Source organism: Perca fluviatilis, chromosome 11 (genome assembly GCF_010015445.1).
Source record: "Perca fluviatilis chromosome 11, GENO_Pfluv_1.0, whole genome shotgun sequence".
NCBI lineage: Eukaryota > Metazoa > Chordata > Actinopteri > Perciformes > Percidae > Perca > Perca fluviatilis.
This window is the reverse complement of record NC_053122.1, coordinates 32,865,111-32,887,513: the sequence shown is the minus strand read 5'-3', so window position 1 is coordinate 32,887,513 and position 22,403 is coordinate 32,865,111. Positions and strand designations below refer to the sequence as shown.

The 22,403-nt window shown below is 42.0% G+C and overlaps 1 protein-coding gene across 1 annotated transcript; it reads left to right on the top strand.

Moving 5' to 3' along the window:
- Positions 1 to 556: 556 nt before the first annotated feature.
- nfatc4 (nuclear factor of activated T cells 4) lies at positions 557 to 21,568 on the top strand. Its single transcript, XM_039815973.1, has 13 exons — positions 557 to 1,217; positions 5,710 to 5,855; positions 7,927 to 8,445; positions 9,596 to 9,771; positions 12,224 to 12,386; positions 13,061 to 13,161; positions 14,178 to 14,279; positions 15,240 to 15,427; positions 17,976 to 18,116; positions 18,507 to 18,562; positions 18,741 to 18,867; positions 19,656 to 20,375; positions 21,277 to 21,568. The coding sequence occupies exons 1-13, from the start codon at positions 1,028 to 1,030 to the stop codon at positions 21,345 to 21,347; spliced, it is 2,700 nt and encodes an 899-aa protein (XP_039671907.1). The 5' UTR covers positions 557 to 1,027; the 3' UTR covers positions 21,348 to 21,568.
- Positions 21,569 to 22,403: the final 835 nt, after the last annotated feature.

Below are 22,403 nucleotides of genomic sequence, written 5' to 3'. Positions count from 1 at the left end.
AAAAAGCAGAAGAGGAAAGGGGGAGGAGAGGGAAGAGTGACAGCCAAAAAAGGGGGGCTGTCTTGTCCATCGCCACAGGAAATAGGCCCTCTTATGTTCACTAAGTGACAGTTAATACCCCAGCCCTGGTGGCCGGCCATGCAGCCGGCCTACAATGGCTACAAAGGTTTAGGAGACAGTGAGCTACTTGCCATGAGTCCTGCTCATGATTGGAATAATAATCATATTGTTTTGGGCTTGAATGTGTGAAAACGTTATTGATGCTAAGGATGATGTATAGAGATACACCTAATTCTAGTGGATACACACCATGAAATGATGTGTGGGTGATGCAAAGTAAGAGTTGTAAAGGCGAGCAATACGTGTAGGGTTTAAAATATGTGATGGTGTAGGCTATAAAGTAAATGTGAAGTGAGTCTGACTAAAAAGAGAAACCTCCAGAGTGAGTGAGGAGGGGGAGAAGAGGGAGGCTGGAGGTTGGGCAGAGGGGGGATTCATGACTGACAGGCACAAGGTCCTATGGGGAATGAGTAACGGACCAACTGGAGCTGGGAAACCCACCCCAAAGGCAATTAAGGGTAAAGGACGACAAAAATATTTGATAAACTTTTTTTCTCCCTCTCTCTCTCTGTCTTGAACCGGGAAGAAGGAGCTACAGGGATGGCGATGGAACTAGAATGAAAGACCCGACTGTGTCTGGGAGATATGTTTCGGAAAAGACTGTGAGATATCCAGAGCGAAGATTGGATTTGGACCGCAAGGCATCCAGCCTGAAAAAGTTGCAAATCCCCGAGCAAGAAGCAGTCCTCATCGTGTGGAAAGCTAGAAAAAGTTGCTGAAGTCACATCAAAACCTTCTAAGAGGAGGGGTATATGCGCTATGACACGCACATAGGAGAAAGACAAAAGTTTTTAGGAATATCTCCGGGAAACTGTCTTTTTCGAGGCGCACCAAGGACGTTAAAGTAGTTACGCAGGGAGAGATTGTATCACTCTCTCTGTATCCTGTCCCCTGCTGCCGGGGGGCGATGGGGGCCGCGCCGGGCTCTGGCTGGGAGGAGGGCGAGTTCGAGTTCAAGTTGGTGTTTGAGGAGGACCCGCCGTCACGGCAGAGCCAGCGGCCATCCCCGGTGCGCACAGCCGAGCCGGAGAATACCGTTCCCGGGGAGGAGAGGGAGTGCGCCCTGCTGCACCTGGACTCCTCCAGCAGCAGCCTGGGTTAGCGAGATTTCTCTGATGGTTGAATGTGTTACTGTAAAGGAACACATTAGATACAGGAGGTCTGAGCGGCCTGACAGTGTGGCTTCTAATGCATGGGAGCTGTGTGTGTGTGTGTGTGTGTGTGTGTGTGTGTGTGTGTGTGTGTGTGTGTGTGTGTGTGTGTGTGTGTGTGTGTGTGTGTGCGTGTGTGTGTGTGGCTGGCTGGATGGCTGCATGTTGCATGTTGCATGTTGCATGTTGCATGTGCTGTGATGAGGGCCTTCATCTGCATGCCTGTGCTTATGTGAAGTGTGTGTGTGTGTGTGTGTGTGTGTGTGCGTGTGCGTGTGTGTGTTTAAACTTGCATGTGAATTGTGAGTGCGTGCATTCGTATATTGTTATTGTGTGTTTGTTTTGTGTGTTTGTGTGCGCATAGCTGACTGTATGCCTGTTTGTGACTGCATATGCGCGCGCGTGTGTGTGTGTGTGTGTGTGTGTGTGTATTTGTGTGTGTGGTGCATGTGTGCGTGCAGCCCCAGACTCAATGTGTTTCTAATCAGCTGTGCGTGTGAGTAGAGTTAACAGCTGCCATCTGGGATGGAACCTCAACCTCTGTGTACTGCAGGCACCACATCCACACACCTCCCTCCCTCTTTTACTCAACATCCATCTCCCCCGTTTTTCACCACACACACACACACACACACACACACACACACACACACACACCTTGTATCCCCGCATCCACTCACTCAATCATTTGTTTCCCGCCCACACTGGCATACAGTTGTATTACCACACCCAAGGCATGAAAGTGAACTGTACAACAAACAAGAGAGCAATTCTTCACTCTATGATGAGTGGTTTTACTTCTCAGAGCATCACAGAAGAGTTTTGCCAGCTCTCCTGACATTTTAAATGCACCTCAAGTATTCAGATTTAAGTCCTCAACTCTCCATATCTTTTGATATAACATGCAAACCGGATGGACACAACCGTTCTGGCTTGTGACCCCTTAAAACAAAGCAATGTTAACTTGCAACCTCTGTCTCATGTCTACCGGTTGTGACCAGTTCAACCAAACACAGATTTACTTTTATTTATGTGAACGACTTTTCGATGCCTGAAGATGTCAAATGTAGAGCAGTACTGATCCCGTCTTTTTAGCTTTTCTGATACCTCTACGCTATAGTCTCGCATTGCCAGACCTGTGTGCACAGCGCTGTGGAGTAAGGTCTGGCTAAACCACACACAAATTCTGGGATAGGAGAAAAAAAACGCTCTGGGTTGTTTGCATGTCTTAAAACCAATCACAATCGTCTTGTTGTTTCCCGTAGCGAAGGGATTTTGAGAACGGCAACACAGAGAGAGCGGTAGGTGAGGGACATTTCAGGCAGTAATCCTGGAAATGTACCACGGTTAATCCAGACTAACTCTACGTAGATACAGAGTACCAATCCAGTAGAAGTGATCTATTTTCCCCAAATTTAGAATCTGTATATGTCGCTGCATGGAACTCATTGGAATCAGTTTTATATGAGGTAACATGAGGCTACAGATGTTTGCGGTGCTAAAAACTCAGTCTGCAGCACTTAATGACCTAATGAAGGGAATTTAAAGCAAAAACTCAGAATGTTATGACAGTGATGCAAACACTGCATTTAATGTGGACTAGTCATGCCATGTCCACAAACTGAGGACTGTCAAAGGCCGTAGTAAAATGACTTAAAAATTCACAAGAAAAGATTAGAAAATTATTAGAGAAAGGTTCGAGAAAGAAACATTTTTGCAGAAAGGGACACTCATGGTGCGCAATAACTGACAGTTAGATTTTCCAGAATAGTTTAAAAAGCCTTGAAGAGGTCAAATTATCCATTATATTACAAGAAAAAAGCAAGGGAAAAAGTCAAAAAACCAACAACATTTTTTGTTGTTTTTTCAGTGTAGCAAAAGTATATATTTTTTGCTTTGCTATGCTGCTAATCATTTTGCAATCCCTTGTGGGGTTCCTAATTACTTTTTGTGAGAGGTTCAACTCAGGACGCAATTAAATATTACAGTTAGACTTGAGATTAGCTTTATTGTGTTCAATAGGTGTTAGGTATGTTTTTGTGGCTAATAAACTTCTCTGCTGGTCCGCACACAAACATCTAAATCATTGTTTCATGTGAAAGAGTATTTGCCTCGGCACTGCAGCTTTAACCGCTTGGAAATATTTCTGTTGCCAGGAAACATTTGAAGAGATTTTTCACCCGAGTCTTAATTCGTTGGCAGTTACTGTTTGTGTGTCCATGTTGCCCAAAAATTGCACTGCAGCACAACGATGATCAGATGAAGCCTCGCTGGTTACAGAGTAACTACTGTTTGGCTCCATGTGGAGACCGACCACACCACGCTGAGGAAATGTTGTGGTGAGGGCTGCGGTCTTCACAGGTCGTGTTCTAATACGGATGATTGTTTTGCAAAAAGTCCCAAAAGTTTGGTTCTGAATAAAAAAAAAAAAAAAAAAGGAGGTGTAGAAAAGGCCCAAATTGTCTTCACAGCTGTCAAGATGAGCAGCAGAGTTGGGTTTGTTTTTGGCGGTGTAAGATTTGGATCTATGAGCCAAATGTTTGGTTACAATCCCACTTCACCCTTTACCGCTCTATTTGTCACTATAATACATGTAAAACATGTATTGGAAGTTATTTACACTGAAAATAGATAAAAAAAAAAAGGTGTTTAGTAAATTGTTGCCATGCAGTATGACTATGTGAGATTATAGAACATAAAACCAAATCCTATTTTGTCATGTAGTTTTTTGTCTACAATGCCTGTGTATTGTATATGTGTTATAAAACAATTCAATATGAAGGTGTTTCATTTAAAGGAATAGTTCTACATCTTGGGAAATATACGTTCACTTTCTCACTGAGAGTTAGATGTTCAGATTGATACCACTCTTACGTATGTCTGTATGCTAAATATGAAGCTACCGCCAGCAGCAGGTTAGCTTAGCTTAGCATGAAGGCTAGAAACACGAGGAAAACAGCCCCCTAAAACCACAACGTGTCATGTTGACTCTTTGGTTTTTGTACGGACTGAACAAACAGGATATAACGTGGTAATTCATGAGTTTTAGAGGCGCTGGTAGGTGATGTTTTCCCTTTGTTTCCAGTCTTTATGCTAAGCTAAGATAAATTAATCTAATCATATCTTGGCTCTGGCTTCATATTTACTGTTAACAGATATGAGAGTAGGATCAATCTTCTCATCTAACTCTCAGCAAGAAAGTTATCAGTCATATTTCCCAAACAGTCAAACTACTCCTTTAAATTAAACGTGACAAAAATGCTGCACTTGTTTCAAAGACTTTGAGTGTGCACTTCCTGAGATGAAGTTCCAGTTGCATGCATTTTCCACATGGAATCAATTTATAGATCAGTAAATCAAGAAAAGTAGATGTGTAATGATGTAGGCATGTTTATGATTAAAAAAAAAAGAAGAATCTTTTCTTACCACAAAATGTGTTTACAGTATTTGGATGGATATCTAATGAGTCTTTCTCATGCCAGCTAACTGTCATGTTGCGGTAGTAAAAAAAAAAAAAAGAAAAGATTAATGGGAGGTCACATGACCCTAAAACCCACAACATATAAAAAGAACAAAAGAAAAAAAGTTACATTATGTTTACTGGAAAGCAGCCAGAAGATAATGGTTGCCATGTGGAATAAAGGTGTATATTACTCACTGTAAACTCTTCATTAGCAGCATATTTATAATAGAAAGTACGACCAACTTTGATACTTTTGACAAGAGCATACTGTGTGTGCTGTCAAGTGTTTTCAGCCTGTGGTCTGAACGTGTGATGTGTGCCACTTCCTTTTCTTAAAGGACAATTCTGGCGCAAAATGAACCGAAGGGTTAATAACACGTGTACTGAGTCGAGCGTTCTCTAGGATGTGTTTTCATGCTAATCGAATGTGTCTCTCGCTTGAAACATGTAGCGCAAACCACTGATTAGCTTATCAAGCTAGTCGTCGGGGCATGAGTCGAACGACGAACGCCGTGCAACCAGTAACCAGTAACGTAGCTCAAGCCCGGTGTTCGTGTTGGTCATGTCTGTTTTCCCAAGATGGCGCCTGCTTGTATATGTGAACGCTACTGTCTTTATAAACTATCTTTTTAATAAACTGTCTGTACACTTACAAAGTTCTCAATGCTTCGGTTTACATGTAGGGACCCTCATTATTCTACCGTTGAAGTGTGGTGCTATTTTGAGCCTTATTAGTGGTATAGAAATAGCAATTTATTTTTACTTTACCCATGACCCGACAACTAGCGTTATAAGCTAATCAGCGGTTTGCTCTAGCTTGTTTCAAGCTAGAGACACTTTTGATTAGCATGAAAACATATCGGTACACATGTGTTATTAACCCCTAGGTTCCTAGGAATTGTCCTTTAAAATCATATTCTGATCCAAGTGTTTTTCACGTTTCCACACATTCGGTCTGATTATTCTTTCTATCAGTTACAGATAACCACCACTCAATCAGCATCCACAGCCCGCCATCCTCGACCAATCAGCGGGCTGGGATGCATTCCCCCCCACCACGGAGGGCCCCCGCCAGAGAGTTCATTGGGACCTATGAGAGCCTGCCAGCGCGCTCTGTACAGGTGAGACAAGCTGTTTACAAGTCCTGCTTCATACTTGTATTTTGGGTATCTACTAGAACATGTTCACAAGCTTTAATGTAAAAATCAAACACATTATTTTACTACTATAAGTCTTGTCTTAATATACCTGTATTTATTTATTTAATTTATACTGTTTATTGATCCCCAGTGGGGAAATTACAATTTACACTCTGTTTGTTAGAAATCACTACACACAGGGCTGAAATACACACAGACATGCTCAGGACCTATTCATGCACAAATGGAGAGATGTCAGAGTGAGAGGGCTGCCAGTGCTGGACCAGCGCCTTGAGCGGTTTGGGGTAGGAGGGAGGGGGTACGGTGCCTTGCTCAAGAGCACCTGGCAGTGCCCAGGAGGTGAACTGGCATCTCTCCAGCTACCAATCCACATTCTGTACTTTTTTTTGGTCCGTACTGGGACTTGAACCAGCGAATTGAATCCCATGTTTTCTGGTCTAGTCAGCCCACAAAAAACTGACTGGGTTGTTTTTATTTGTATTTTGGTAGGCACTCCAGATACCTTAAAGATATGTGCACTGAAAAAGTGAGTTTTCCATGATGTGTCCCCAATAAAGTTACTATCTCAAAGATTTCCGTTTTCGTTCTCTCTGGCACGCCATGGGTGCCATACAGCGATAAGTGGAAGGCTTAATTGCAGGTGTGCTTTTGGATCTAACTTTCACTTTCACTTGTTAGTGTTACTTTCATTGTTTGTGGTCATCTCTCTTTTTTTTTTTTGTTTGTTCGTCCATAGTTGCTGTTTACTCGCAACGCTAGCAGAGACCAGAATGGTCGTGCTGGTCTTACAGGGAGGTGTGTTCAGGTGCATTCTTGGTATATTGCTATCTTGAGGCACTGGAAAGTGATCGCGCCATTGACCAACAAAAACCTGGTCTAAAGTCAATAACGCAGCATTTCATTGTTATTTTAACAGCAAATTAGTAAAATGTGCCTAGGCTTATGCACACACACACACACACACAGACACAGGGAAGCGCAGCAGCACACAAACATGCAAAAGATTACAAATAAAAATATTATGGTGCAAATCCTCCATCATAATAACAATGCGCCAAGGTCCAAACGCGCCTGGCTTTTAAAGGAAATGGGAGATGACACTCTGATTGGTTTATTGCATGTTACACCCAAAACACACCTATGAATTAATGAAGACACTAAGTACAAAGCTTTTGAACCATGCGCATGGACCCTTTTTTCCGCCGTCAGACTAGCAAAAGTGGATTTGGACACGCCCTAAACGCACCTGCGTCATACACTTAACGCCGTGTGCTTAGATCGTTAAAATAGGGCCCAGAGACTTAACAGATATGTATTTAAATGAAAATCTTCCAGATTTTTTACTTTAAGTTCATAGACCATTTTTCCCCCTTTGCATATTTGAGCTATGGGTCCTTAACTCATTAATGACATGTTCTTTGTGTGAAAGTCCACCATCCAATAATTCAGGGTCAGCTGCCAAAAAACATTGCTTTCACAAGTTATGTTGGCTATTAGCAACTGTTAATATGTGAATTTGGTAGTTTTTGTATAAAACTCTGTTCACTTTGCATACAAAATTTTTAAAACCATTCTGTACACAACTGTGTTACTTTATTCTGACAACTGCAGTAGATTTGGTATATCAAGAGCATTTCAAGGGAAATAAATGGCTGCCTCGAATGTAGACAATCATACGAATCAATGGTGATAGATCTGCGACCATTTTTCATTTGTAAAACCAATTATTGTTTGATTCTTTTAAATTCCTTAATTTGAGTTAGAAAACAGTGAAAAGTGCCCATCACAGTTTTCCAGAGGCCAAGGTGACATCTTTAAATTACGTGTTTTGTCAGAGCAACAGACACTCACAAATCTAAAAGGTATTCAACTTCCAGTAATATAAACCAGAGGAAAGCAGTAAATACATGTTAGAAGTTGGAACAAGCAAACATTTGGCGCTTTGGCCTGATAAATGACTTGATTATTAAGTATTTGTCATTTTCTTTCGACAATTAAACATAGCTCTTGCTTGCGCTTATCTTCCCTCCAGGTTTCAGAGTCTCGTGTGGTTGAGTGTCCCAGCATCCAGATAACCACCATCTCCCCTGAAGATGACCTAGCCCCCACCATTTCCAGTTACTGGGACATGGGCAGCGGTGGTGGGTGGGACCGAGAGCGCCTCTACCTCCCCCTGCTGGACCCCTTTACTTACCGAGACAGATGCCCTGGCTCCCTCAGCGCCAGCCCCAGCCCCGGCTCCAGCCCGTCCTCCCGCGGCTGGCTCAGCCCCGCCTCCAGCTGCGACTCGCTGCTGGTGGAGGAGGAAGAGCTGAACGATGCCACCATCAATTTCGGGCTCTCACCGTCCTCGAGGCCCACTTCCCCTGGAGGTAAAAAGCGTAGAAACTCCCCCCTTGTCTCCCCCTGTACTTCACGCAGGGGTAGTTACTCAGAAGAACTGCAGGGATGCAACCTGGAGGGTGGAGACTCCACCCCTCAGTCACAAGCTCCGCCCAGCAGCTGTGAGCTCAGCATCCCACAGAAAACCAGGAAGACATCACTGGAACAGGTAAAGATGTTGGCTTGTAGGATTGGGACCATATGCTTTTGTCCCGATTTGATTCTTTCACGGTACATGGGTGCCGATTCGATTTGTTTTGCGATTTTCTAATCAATTGCGATTCTAGAAGTATTGCGATCCGATAGTATTGAGTGTTGCGATTTTCTTTTCCTTCTTTAAAGCTACATTGTGTAAGAATTTCTCCCATCTAGTGGTGAAATTGTACATGACAACCAACTGAATATTACTTTCTAGCCCTTCCCATTCCGAGCGCATTTCAACTCCTACGGTGGCCGAACCCGAAAATTAGCTCTTAGTATCTCCATTGTTTACACCCAGCTGTTCTAGCCACTCCAATTGGTCTTGTTGTTTTGCCATGTCACGTTGTCATTTTAATTCTCTTTTTCGCCTCCCTGGCAAGTAATCTCCCCCTGGCATTCGTCAAGGTGCAACTGAGTTTAAAAGCGCGAAAGGCGGAAGTATGTCCCACTTTGGCTAATGTATTTTAAAGATGAAGGCGCTATATGGCTGCCGTCATTCGAGCGACTCGCTAGTATGTATTCTGATTGATTCTAAATGGCAGATTCTACGCTTACGAGAATACTTTGATTAGTTGGTGGAAGTAATTACACATGAATGAGCACATATTTGTGAAAGAACAAAGGGGTTTTTGCTAAGAATCAACTCAAAAAATTACACAATATAGGTTTAACAAAAACAAAAGTTGAATAATACACTTCTAGAGACAATCTATCATGAGACATTTGTAAAAACTTGTTCTCTAAGAAGAATGCACATCACGTCAGTCAGGCAGTCTGACATTTATTTCATTTGTAAAGAAGAACATAACATGGACTTTCTGCACTTTCTCCTTTCGCTCAGTTTTGCTGGAAACGGATATGATGTATTAGTCACCGTCGGTGGTACCGTATAAACAGAAAATATTTAGGTGAATCGTTGGTAAAAACACTAAATAAAGAATATCGATTCTAGGGAAAAGAATCGATTTTAAAAATCGTCGCAAAAAAATCACAATACACACGATTTTCAGTTTTTGTTCCCACCCCTATTGGCTTGTTTTCATGGTGTTTCTCAAATGTTGTCTCTCCATATCAGAGATGATTAAATGATTAAAAAAAAAAACATACTTTTCCCCCAGTTGTCTCCCAGAGAGGTGGATCAGGAGCAGGCTCCAGGCCACAGCTCCCCCTGCCCGCTGCCAGAGACGCAGCAGGCCAGGAGAGAGCCCCCTTCGCTGGGCATGGACTACCTCTCTGTGCCCCCTGCTCTAGCCTGGGGCCGGACCCGGGCCAGCGCCCACAGCCCTCTGTTCAGGCAAGGATACACACCACCTACCTACATACATGATAATAAATCCATCAAAAATCACAGTTTCAATATTGATTGATTGATGATGTGTTAAAGGGATGGTTACCCAAATAAGAAAATAGCACGCAAAGAAAAAAAGAAAAGACGTGCAAATAGATTTTGTAAGCCTTCTGCTCTCACATGCAGTTTACTGTATGTGCACTAATTTGGCTTTAAGAATGATATTTAAGGTTTTAAGCTATAGTGCGTAGTTTCTGTCTCCCCTATGAGGAATTCTAAGTAATGACAACAACACTGTGGGCGCATCCACACGATACAAGCCTTCCGTGATCGCACACCACCCCCACCCCTCCTACACACAGTTGCTAGTTGCCAAGAATGACACACTCTTATTCTTCAGAAGAGGTAATTATCTTTTAATTTCCATGTCCTCTTTGTCTCCAACGCTGCTGTTTCCTTTCTCAGCGGTGACGTAAAACGCATCACTCAATCTTCTGCGCGTGAATGTCGCCGGACTACAACATTCCCCCAGCCTGCCTGTAGTCCCCCAGTGGCTAGAAATGGTGATAGGTGTAAACCGAGCCCTGGGTATCCTGCTCTGCTTTTGAGAAAATGAAAGCTCAGATGGGCCGATCTGGAATCTTCTCCTTATGAGGTCATAAGGAGCAAGGTTACCTCCCCTTTCTCTGCATTGTCCGCCCAGAGAATTTGGCCTGCCTATGAGAGAGAGATAGACAAGCGAAGCATGGCAGTTGGTCAAGGCCACACCCCCACCCTCCACCTTGCCCCCCCTCTCTCCTCCTCAATAGCATTTAAAGCTACTGACACAGAAATGGCACGTCCTAAGGAAAGCTCATTGTGGGACCAAGGCTGAATTTCGGGAAAGAGACTTCAGATACAGTATTAGGGGAGCACTAAGGTCTATATAAAAGCATCCAAAAAGCAGCATATCATAGGACCTTTAATATAAAATAGTCGCACACTATAGCTTTAACAACATCAGCTAAGTACCATTTTACAATGCAACAGGCGACATGCTTGCAGCATGTCACTGTGGTTGCACCTGTTCAGGAGTTCACTATTCTACTCAGGATTTTTTTTAAAGGTCCCATGACACGGTGCTCTTTGGATGCTTTTATATAGGCCTTAGTGGTCCCCTAATACTGTATCTGAAGTCTCTTTTATATAGACCTTAGTGGTCCCCTAATACTCTATCTGAAGTCTCTTTTATATAGACCTTAGTGGTCCCCTAATACTGTATCTGAAGTCTCTTTTATATAGACCTTAGTGGTCCCCTAATACTGTATCTGAAGTCTCTTTTATATAGACCTTAGTGGTCCCCTAATACTGTATCTGAAGTCTCTTTCCCGAAATTCAGCCTTGGTGCAGAATTACAGCCATTAGGGGAAGGTGGAGGGTGGGGGTGTGGCCTTGACCAACTGCCACTTCGCTTGTTTGAAAGCCATGATGTCTCTCTCTTTCTCATGTGGGCCAAATTCTCTGGGCGGGCAAAGCAGAGAAAGGGGAGGTAACCTTGCTCCTTATGACCTCATAAGGAGAAGATTCCAGATCGGCCCATCTGAGCTTTCATTTTCTCAAAGGCAGAGCAGGATACCCAGGGCTCGGTTTACACCTATCGCCATTTCTAGCAACTGGGGGACCATAGGCAGGCTGGGGGAATGAATATTAATATTAAAAAAATGCCACCCACCACCACTGCCCATGTGCCATGGGACCTTTAAATAAAAACCATCGCCCAGTTGAAGAAGAAAAATATATGCTATGGGCTCAGCGCTGTAAACGGTTTTATTTATTTTTTTACAATTTATTTTTTAATTTTTCCTTGCAGTTACAATTTAAAACAACCCCCAATTGTACCTGCCTTCAGATGAGAGCTATAGTCCTTTTTGCCTGTAGTATAGCAAAAGCAATACATTTATATTCTTGGGGTTTCGGATTCAGATTTGTTGGATACAGGTTCAGCAACATTTTAGGGTCAAGTGGAATATTGACAGATAAGATGAACATAGTTTTATTGATCACCTCCCTCCAGAATGTTTTAATTTTGTCACACTCCAGACACAGTGCATACATATTCCTTTAGCCTCACTGCATTTAAAACAAAGGTCAGGTATATTACTGTTGTATTTATTCAATTTAACAGGAGTTGTGTATGTTTGCATCAGCCTATTATATCGGAGTAGCTTTAAATTCGAGTTTGTGCTGTGAACTGTTAGTCTGGATTCATATACGCACATTTAAATGATCAGTTTTAACTGCATTAATATACATTTATTCATTCAGATGACTAAATCCCCAAAGTCCCTCTTTTCACTTACTGTTTGCTACAAGTCCAATATGTGTAAATTGTAGGTAAATCAAATTATTTGGTCTGCAAAATAGTTATTCACTGGCGTACTCCCTGCTCAGTGTTGTTTTCCATCCAATCCACTCGTAGGTCTAATGCCCTGCCGCCACTGGACTGGCCGCTGCCGTCCCAGTTTGACCAGTACGAGCTGCGTATTGAGGTGCAGCCCCGCCCACACCACCGAGCCCACTATGAGACAGAGGGGAGCAGAGGAGCCGTCAAGGCCACACCAACAGGACACCCTATTGTCAAGGTGAAACCTGCTTTTAAACTGAGATCTTAGTCTTACGTATATTAAAGAGCCCCTATTATGCTTTTTTATTGTCCTGTCTTTTAGTGTGTTATATAGTTTGTTGTGTATGTAATAGCTGTATTAAGTACTCAAAAACACATTTAACTCCAAATGGAGCTTTCTGTCCTACAGACAGGACTTTTTCTCAACTGCTTGAAACGCCTCGCCCACATTCCTGTTTGAAATTCCTATATTAGTAATGTCAATAATTGAGAATGTGCTGCCCATAGGTGCTGGCTGAGCAAGCACAGCCCGCCCAGTGGCTTGTTTGGATTTGGTTGACCAATCACAAAAGAGTTGGCCAGCTGACCAATCAGAGCAGACTGGGCTTTTCAGAGTGTTTAAGGCAGAGGAGCTGCAGCAATGGGCAGTATGAGAAACATAATATGTCTTTACATCATGTAAGCATGTAAACCTATTCTAGTAGACCCCAAGAGTTCAAATATGATGCTGAAAAGGAGTATAATAGGGGCTCTTTAAATGCAATTTCTATCAAAGCCAACTTAGAAATTTAGTTTGAATGTTGTGTTCTCACAATACTGGAACAAAGACATGGGCAGACACATGTTGTGGCTCACTGCTGTTGGCCTCGTCACAGTTTGGTTCCGTCCCTCACTCTGTGTGTCTCTGTACAGCTGTGTGGATACACAGAGAGGAAGCCGCTCTCCCTTCAGGTTTTCGTTGGAACAGCTGATGACCGATCAATCAGGCCACATCCTTTCTATCAGATACACAGGTACTGAACTATATTTCTATTGAATATCAGACTTATTACCAAGCATCCTTCTATAGTTAAGGGACACAGCGTACCATTAATCATCTGACCACCAGCTGCTTCGACTGTTGGTCCAGGAAATGTCTTCCACCAGGTCTTCTCAATGTAACATGCTCGGGATGAGAACATCAGAAGATTAACAATCTTTGAATGTGATTGCACAATAAACTACAGATAGATGAAGAAGAGGTGCATCATTAAGACATGTATCTTATGACATGTATGTGCTTGTAAATGCTTTTATCCTGCTCTGTCTGAGGGATATTTTGGGACATTAACAGCATATTATGTGTCTGTATTTCAATGTGTTTTAGTAATCGGGACATTTTCCTTACCACATTATTATTTGTTCTTTTCATGGACATATAAACCGAAAACAGTTTCTTTCAATTTTTACACACTATGGACGTAGGTAATTGGTTATAGTGCATGCCACATAACTGCAACATAGCCGGTTCAGTTCCAGCCGGGCACCTTTGTCTTTGTTCACTTTAGCTGTTTCCTCTTGTTGCCAAAACAATTCTTTAAAGAAAAGCAATTTGCAAACAATAAGTCAAATGTAATTGTAGCAAATATGGGATAATATGATATAGATACAAATAATTGTATGTGTAGGGCTAGATGCTAATGATTCATTATCAATTAATCTATTCATTGATTTATTATATAATGTGTAATTGAGTGATCTAGAATATGTCAGAAAAGAAACCCCAAAGTGACATTGCTTTTGTCCGACCAAAAGTCCAAACTCCAAAGGTATTCAAATTTACAATAAAAAATATATTGAATAAATGACTTAAATGATTAATGATCATCTGTCAAAATTGTTGTACCAGCTTCTCTTGTTCAGGATTGCTGGGTGCCGCGTGTACTTTGTGAAAGGATGCAGTGTACAGAGCACCTGTCCATTGTACTTTGATTCAGCATAAAAACTGTTAACAGAGGGCTGTTGAATTCATCTGTTCCTTCTCTCTCAGGGTGACGGGGAAGATGGTTGGCACTTCCAGTCATGAGAGTGTCCAGGCGGGGACCAAACTTCTGGACATCCCCCTCAACCCTGAGAACAACATGACTGCACTGTGAGAACATAGAGACAGGAAACCTTTCCTCTTCACTTTTAGTTTTTGCATGTTTTTCAGCTTTGTTCTCCAGTTTCAAGACTATGTAAACCCTTGTGTTGTCCTCTCAAAACTTCTATATCAGAAATATGGGTTTCTTTTTAACCAAATTACTCAAAAAATTAAGTATATTTGCAGGTACTTGATTACTTTTTTTCATTCATTGAATTGTGGGTGTGATTCTCCACCAACAAACGTTTCTCTAATATTAGTCAAAATCATTCATCATTTCAAAATTAGGTATAATCTCCTATAAATGAGATGTATTGACCATGAATTCCAAAAATATGTGTAAAACTATTGGTATTAAGTTGGTGTCAGTGAAAAATAACATTGAAAACATGGAAAAAAAGTGACAAAAACATTGAAAAAAGTGACGAAAAAAAAGTGACAAAAAATATTTCAAACATATTGTAAAAAACGGTCGAAAAAAATGCTAATTTTGACCCAGAAGGACAACAAGTACATGGTCGATCAGAAGACAACACAAGTGTTAAAGTCTCCAACATATACTAAATTGAGTAGCAGTAGGGTTGTTGAAAGTAATAATTTCAATGCATCACGATGTGATCGACACACCATAATCGATTGTAGCCTACTGATGTTACTTGTTGATTTTTTGTGTGTGCCTTTTGTCTGTTGTCTGCTGTGTTCAGACTCACATTCAGGAAGGTTCATTTTTAAGAATAGATACAATGAAAAGGGGAGTTCATATAGTATATCTGACTCCTTGAATTTGTTGATGAAAACCATGTGTAGTAATGTATAATAATGCCGAGGAGGTGATGCATCGTGATGCAACCTGATATCGAACTGAAGTGAATCGTTGACAGGAGAATCGTAATCGTAATCAAATCTAATCGTGAGACCAGTGAAGATTCACACCCTTAGTAGCAGGCTTATCAAATCTTTGTGTCGTAGCATTGACTGTGCTGGGATTCTGAAGCTGAGGAACTCGGACATCGAGCTGAGGAAAGGAGAAACAGACGTTGGAAGGAAGAACACACGTGTCCGTTTGGTGTTTCGTACCCACCTCCATCTACCGCCCCCTGGGGCCCCGCCTGGCCGAGTCCTGGCTCTGCAGGTTGCCTCCCTGGCCATTGAATGCTGTGAGTAGCTGCTAAGATGCACTTTTATGCAGACTAAACTGCAAAGAGAGTACTCCTTTACATAATACTTTACTAGCAAGGAACACACCATCAACCAGATTTTGTTGAACGATTTATGAATGAAAGATGATTGGTGTGCGAGGCGTGAAGTCGCCTGTAGTCATCCGTCTGCTAGTCTATATCCACGTCGTTCCACTTCCGGGATTGCTCAGTTGCCGACGAAAATTCCGCCGGATTTCACTCATTTAGGCCGGATATCCGTTACCTTTCGCTTTCTTTGTTTTGACATTTTAAAGGTCCTATGACATGCTTATTTTTGGATGTTTTTATGTAGGCCTTAGTGGTCCCCTAATACTGTATCTGAAGTCTCTTTCCCGAAATGTAGCATTGGTGCAGAATTATAGAAACTACAGGCCAGTCCCACAATGAGCTTTCCTTAGGACATGCCATTTCTGTGTCTGTAACTTTAAATGCTATAGACCTCAACAGTCTCCTCTGAGAGACCTTGGGTTCCAGAAGTAAATTTCCCATTCATTTCTCCCATTGACGTCTGGAGAAATCCGTATATAAAGAGTTTTAGACTATGCCTTAGGCTAACCAGCTATGACGTGACCCATAAGCATACAACATATTATTTTGAGTGAAAAAAAACGAACAGAAAATCCCCAAAAAGGTACAAGACTGTGTACATATTTTCATTTCCGAGCGAAGGAACTACTAATCCCACCGCGCACCACTGAATAATATAGTCGAAGACACAACTGCGTAAGAGCCTCTTGAACAACTTCCAATCCGACGACTTTTTTTTTTTGTTTTCTCTGACGCACTTTTTCTTCACCCCTTTGGACTTGTTCTCGTCCTTGAAAAAAGCCATCATGGCAGCCAAGGAGATCATGATTGCACTGATACGTCTACCGTCTACTTCTTTTTATTAAAGATTTTACAGTAGACAGTAACGTTACAGTAGCCTACACAGTACAGCAGCAAAGACTCTCACAGACTTTCACAGGGTTTAGGGTTTAACCAAACAGTCACATGACATGAGTTCCACCAATCAGAGGCATCACTGTGGGATTGTGGGATTGTTTACGATTGTGTGTAATGAAGTACTTATCCAAGACATTGCGAATAAAAGACATTTATCTCAAAACAATGTTGGTGCCCCGTGAACTTTTGGCGTCTATATGAGTATATACAATCGCTTAGTCATGTCATAGCTGGTTTTAAGTCTACCATCGACGGTTACGATTTTATGGCTTATACTCCAATTGTCAATGGAGAAATTGCATTGTATTTTTACTTCCGGAAACCTGCTGTGGGGACTATTGAGGAGGAGAGAGGTGGGGCAAGGTGGAGGGTGGGGGTGTGGTCTTGACCAGCCACGGTTGTAGCTCTATTTCCTTGGGCGGGCCAAATTCTCTGGGCAGCTGTTGTCGGCGGGCAAAGCAGAGAAAGGGGAAGTAACCTATTTTGCAGAGGCACCGATACTCCTTCCAGCACTTAGCGCTGCCAAAGACGATTGTGATTGGTTTAAAGAAATGCCAATAAGCCACTGTACCCACTTGTCACATACATCCTGTATTGCTGCCAGTTTGTCACAAAGCGGTAACACAGGAGGAAACATGAGGCATGGTTCAAGCATTCAAAAGGCTCGCCTTTTGACTTGAAAACTCTTGCCTAAATGAGCAGCCCAATGTAGGCCTGCAAATGGGTCACATCCAAGTCTTTCCAACCGTCCCCATGCAGTTCAATATAGGCAGAGGGACCATGATAACTTTCTGTTTTAGGAAGTTAATGTGTCCACTCTTGGAGACTGAGAGAGAACAGATTCTGGTGGTAGTTGAGAGACAACCGGAAGGTCAACCCTAAGAGTCTCATTCTCATCAGAGGAGGACGCCTCATAATCAGGGTCCTCCTCAACATTATTCTCAGTCCCAGACACATTCTCCTCTATGTCACTTCCACTGTCACAGAGCTGTGATTAAACTTCATTGGCAGAAAAAGTTAGAGGTTATTTTCAATGGAGAGAGCATAAAGAGAGCGCCCACAGCGCACCAAGAGAAACGGTTTGGACGGCTGCTGTGTCCCAAGCTTTTAAATGTTTGTGTGAACTCAATTAATGTCCTCGCAGGAAACATAATCCCCCTCCCCCACGGTGTGGGTAATATCATATACATACATATTTATGGTTATGGCAGGTTAGGGCCCTGAAGCATTATGCAATTGCATGTGATAGTGACCTCAACATCAGCCAAAACAACCAAAACAAATCTGTAAAATGTTCATATTTCGTATATAGTTTATACAGCTAAAACAGCCTGGGGTCAGATTGTATCATTGTTAAATATATCATCATGTTAATCTCATGGTGACCTAGGTGTCCCCATTAAACTAGTCCAGTTCATTAAATATGACGCAAAACAAATGACGTCAAGCACTTATATCGAGACGTTGGATGGGGTCAGATTGACCTCAAGGATAATAGGAGGGTTACATTTCGGAGTACACTCAGTGGTTTAATCTACCTGCCTGCCTCTCCCTGCCTCAGCCCAGCGTTCGGCCCAGGAGCTGCCCGTCATCGAGTCCGTCAGTCTTACCTCGTGCTCTGTGGAGGGAGGAGAGGAGCTTCTGCTGAGCGGCTCAAACTTCCTGCCCATCTCGAGAGTCATTTTCATGGAGAGAGGGACAGGTAAAGGTCCACAGAGCCCTGTCTAATGTTGTTTTCTGATCTTCTGTCCATAATATCTTGATGAGTTCCCGGGACTTAAAGGAAGCCAGTAAAAACACAGAAATGAGATGAGAAGAAGATTGTGCACAAGTTGCAAGAAAATAAGAGTAGGATGCTGCCAGAGAAATTCTTTTCTGCTATACAAACAATGATACAATTCAGACATGATGACTGACAATTCATATATATATATATATATATATACATATATATATATATATATATATACATATATATATAAAAAACTGTTTTACAAAAACTTTAATGTTAGGCTTCACCTATGATGAAATTATACTATTAAACTGACTGTGTCAGTTACACTTAATTCCATTTTATGTTCTCATCTATTAGATGGTAAACTGCAGTGGGAGGAGGAGGCTCATGTTGACCGTGACAACAGCAATGAGGTAATTTTGCATGTGTGACATCAGTCCAAAAATGTCCAATTCTCGAAGAGCCTCTGAAACAACATGAACTTTTTTTTATTTTTCATCACAAGTCAAGTTGTAATTTAATTCAGATACTACTAAAGCATCCGGAACATCTAATCTGTACTCTTCTGTCCACACCTCTTTTTCGTTGAAGTGTTTGTTGTGTGTGAGGGTCCCCGCCTACAGCGACCTGTCCGTCAGTCGGCCTATGTCGGTTAGTCTTTACGTCTCCAACGGGAAGAGGAAAAGAAGCAGCACTCACTGCTTCAAGTATCTCCCCGGTGAGTAGCCAATCACACCGGGATCACCTCCATCTCATTTCATGTCTGTTGCGTTTTTCTTTTTCCAAATTCTGTTTTGTTTCAATGATGTGGTCTTTTGAAAACATCTTCAATGAAATGAAATGCTGTGAACCAAAATGTAAATAGACATGTATTAATATAAAGGATAACAAATAAAAAAAATTTAAAATATAAAGCAATGTGTAGGGTTGGGCATCGTTTAGATTTTAACGATTCTGATTCCAATTTTCGATTCTTCCTTTCGATTACGGTTCTTATCAGTTGTCGATTACGATTCTTTGAGGGGTGGAGTTGAAACGGGTCACGTGCTTATTTCACAAATAAGAGGAAAGTTTTATTTTGATTCAAAGGTGGGTTGCAGTTTGACGGGGCTTTTTCAATGTAAAATAAAACCACACTAGAGCACCGCTTACTGTGCTCCATGGCTGCAACACAACAAGCGCCTGGCCGCTACGGAAACCAAAACTTGAGCATGTTAAATTTGGAACCCATGATCAGATTTGAAACCAAATCCTCCAAACGATTCCAAACGATTCCAATAAAGGAACGATTCCAATGGAATCGTAATTTTTGAAACGATTCCAAGCAGGAATCGGTTCTCGATGCCCAATCCTAGCAATGTGGCACGAGAAATTAAACTAGATTAAACTACACAAAAGGGCACAATATCAAAAAATATGCATTCAAAGTCAGTTAAAAAAATATAATTTCTTTGGATAAAAGCATTAGCTAGATGACATGTAATGTTGTCCTGCTTCTCCTGACAGTTATGTTCAAAGAGGAGGACCCGCTGCTGTCCCGGCCCTCTGCGCTGCCTCTGGATGGGACGAATGTGGGTCCTGTAGGGGGTCAACCCAGGATGGACAGGGGCTTCCACGTGAGAGGCATCCCAATGGCTGACGACCAAGGCCTGGGCTTCCACCTCCCCCCCTACCCCTCCACCTACTCCCCTCCCTGCCCCACCATGAGTTACCATGAGGAGTACTGCTCCAAAGCCGACGCTGCGGTGGAGGAGCCCTGCGGGTCCAGGGCAGCCCTGTCCGAGCGTCACCCCAGCTTCGAGAACCTGGAGCTGGGCTTCACGGAGCTTCTTCCTCCCTTATACCCCCGCGGCCCGCAGCCTCCCTCCCCCTCCCCTTCCCCGTGGTTGGACTCACCCTACCTTTCCTCCTCGCCCTCTCCCTCCCACTCCTCCTCTCTAAGCCCGTTTCCTGCCGGCAGTCCCATCTCCACCTCCCCTCTGCCTCCCATCCCCACCTCCCCTTACCCCCAGTACTCGGCTTATCCTCAGGAGGTGTGCCCCTCGCCTCCCTCCAACCCCAGCCAATATCAGGACATGTGCCCGGCACCCTACTCCCATTACGAGGGCTGGGACCCTCAGGGAAGGGTGCTGGGGATGGAACATGGGGAAGAGAGGGATGTCAAGATCCAGGAGTGCCCCCTGGAGTTTACCAGCTCTTCTATGCACCACATTACATTTGAAGAAGGTGAGTTGCATGTATTGGTCTTTATCGTAATGTGCGCAAATGTGTAACACTCTATTGAGAAGATGAACTAATTGGCAACATTACAGACATGTTAAGGACAGACAGAGATGATAAAGAAATGTTTTTATGTACATTATGTATGGATGGATGGGTGGGAGGATGAATGTGTTGGATCATAACCAGACTGGAGGATGGAAGATGGCTAAATAAATAAATATGGGCACAGCTGTTGATTAGTTGAATACTGTGATGTCACTATAGATTTTCATTTTAAAACTAGGATATATCATTTTGTTTTTGTTGATATTCATTAGCACATAAAATTAAATGTAAACTAAATATAATTAAGATTTTTTTTTATAAAGATCCCTTAAATTTGTTGGTAGATAAACAAGATATGTATGTATATTTATGATATATTGGCTGATATTATCTTGCAGTTTTTGGGCATATTCTAAAAATATCACACCTGCTGGCATTTTTAGATATTTCCCATCTTAACTTGCATTTTGAACTGCTCAGCAATGAAGATTTTTGATACAAGCCAATCGACAAATTTTTAAAATAACTTTTTTTAAGGCCAAAGTAGCATATTATCTTTCCTAGACTTTTCCCTTAGATATCCGTGCTATTATTTTTATTATTATTATTATTATTATTATTATTATTATTATTATTATTATTATTATTATTCAGATGCTGCAAGTCCTGCTGCTTTCCAAATAAATGAGTACCATATAAAATGATTTACGGGTCAATACATACAGGTTGATTACCTTTGATTCTAGCAATGCATATGCTGAACAAACTGTACCAATGACATTGAGTACATGGGGTGGATGAAAGGATGGAGTGATGAACAAGATGTGTGTGTGTGATCTTCTCTTCTCCTTCTTCATAGTGACGGAGTTCATCGGGGAGGACATCCAGTCGTACCAGTCAGGCTCACACGTGGACAACCAGCCAAACTGAGCTCAGAGCATGCTCGGAGAGCGTTTGATATTCAGCATCATATTCACCATTATGCACTTGGTATTAAGGATGCATCGCTCCAGTAACATGTGATAATGACAGGGGGATTTCATTACCATGACACTGTTGTAATTATGACCACAGGTAACGGTTTTATGTGGTTTTATAAAGGGAAACTAATGTTTTTAACATGTTTTCGATATAAATTATACAAGAAAGTGCTTGGGGTTTGGTGTGTCTCATGTGTTTTTGTGTGTGCAAAAAAACTGAAAAAACTGAACACTCATACAAGGTAAATCCAGAATAGAGGGACTGAAGGAAACAGTCTTAGTCACTATGGAAAACTAAATTGTATGTTATGCAAGATGCGGTATTCTCTACAATCCTATGCCAATCCTACAAAACTAGGCCTTTTCCATTATTTATTTTTTCTTAAAAGTGTCTTTATTTAAGATTGCACCAGCAGAAACTGTAATCCATCCTGCAGTAATAACACAATTGTCTGCTCAGTTCCTGAATGTGATGGGAATCTTCTGATTAATGGCAACAGGATTTAGGATCCTGTGTTGCCAAATAGTGGCAATTATTTCCGAATTTTCTTTCTGCAATGCCAGGTTTTCTTGTAATTTGATGAAATTACTTATTAGCAGAGAAAACAACTAAAAGACTTTTGTGACGCATCAACTTAACATAATCATGCATGTTATCTCAGTAGATGTTAAGCCTGTGGCTGGTGTAAAGGTAAAGTGTTGAGACAAAAGGTAGTTTGACCTCACGAAAGGATGATGTGGCCAAGCTGTGCCTGTAAACGCTGTTTGAAAGCTTGGTATGATAAATAGTTTGTAAAATCCTTTAAAAGCCGAGCAGGTTTCTCTTGAAGAACAGTGCCACCTGGGGGGGGGGTGGGGACTCAGGACCAGGAACGCCTCGACAGTCCTAAATCAGCAACTGTTTGAGATATCACTCACTCTGCTGTAAAACTTCACACATCTTAATTTCTGCCGTGTGTAATTTTTCCACTAAAAGGAGTGTGGCTACAAGAAAGATAGACAAAAA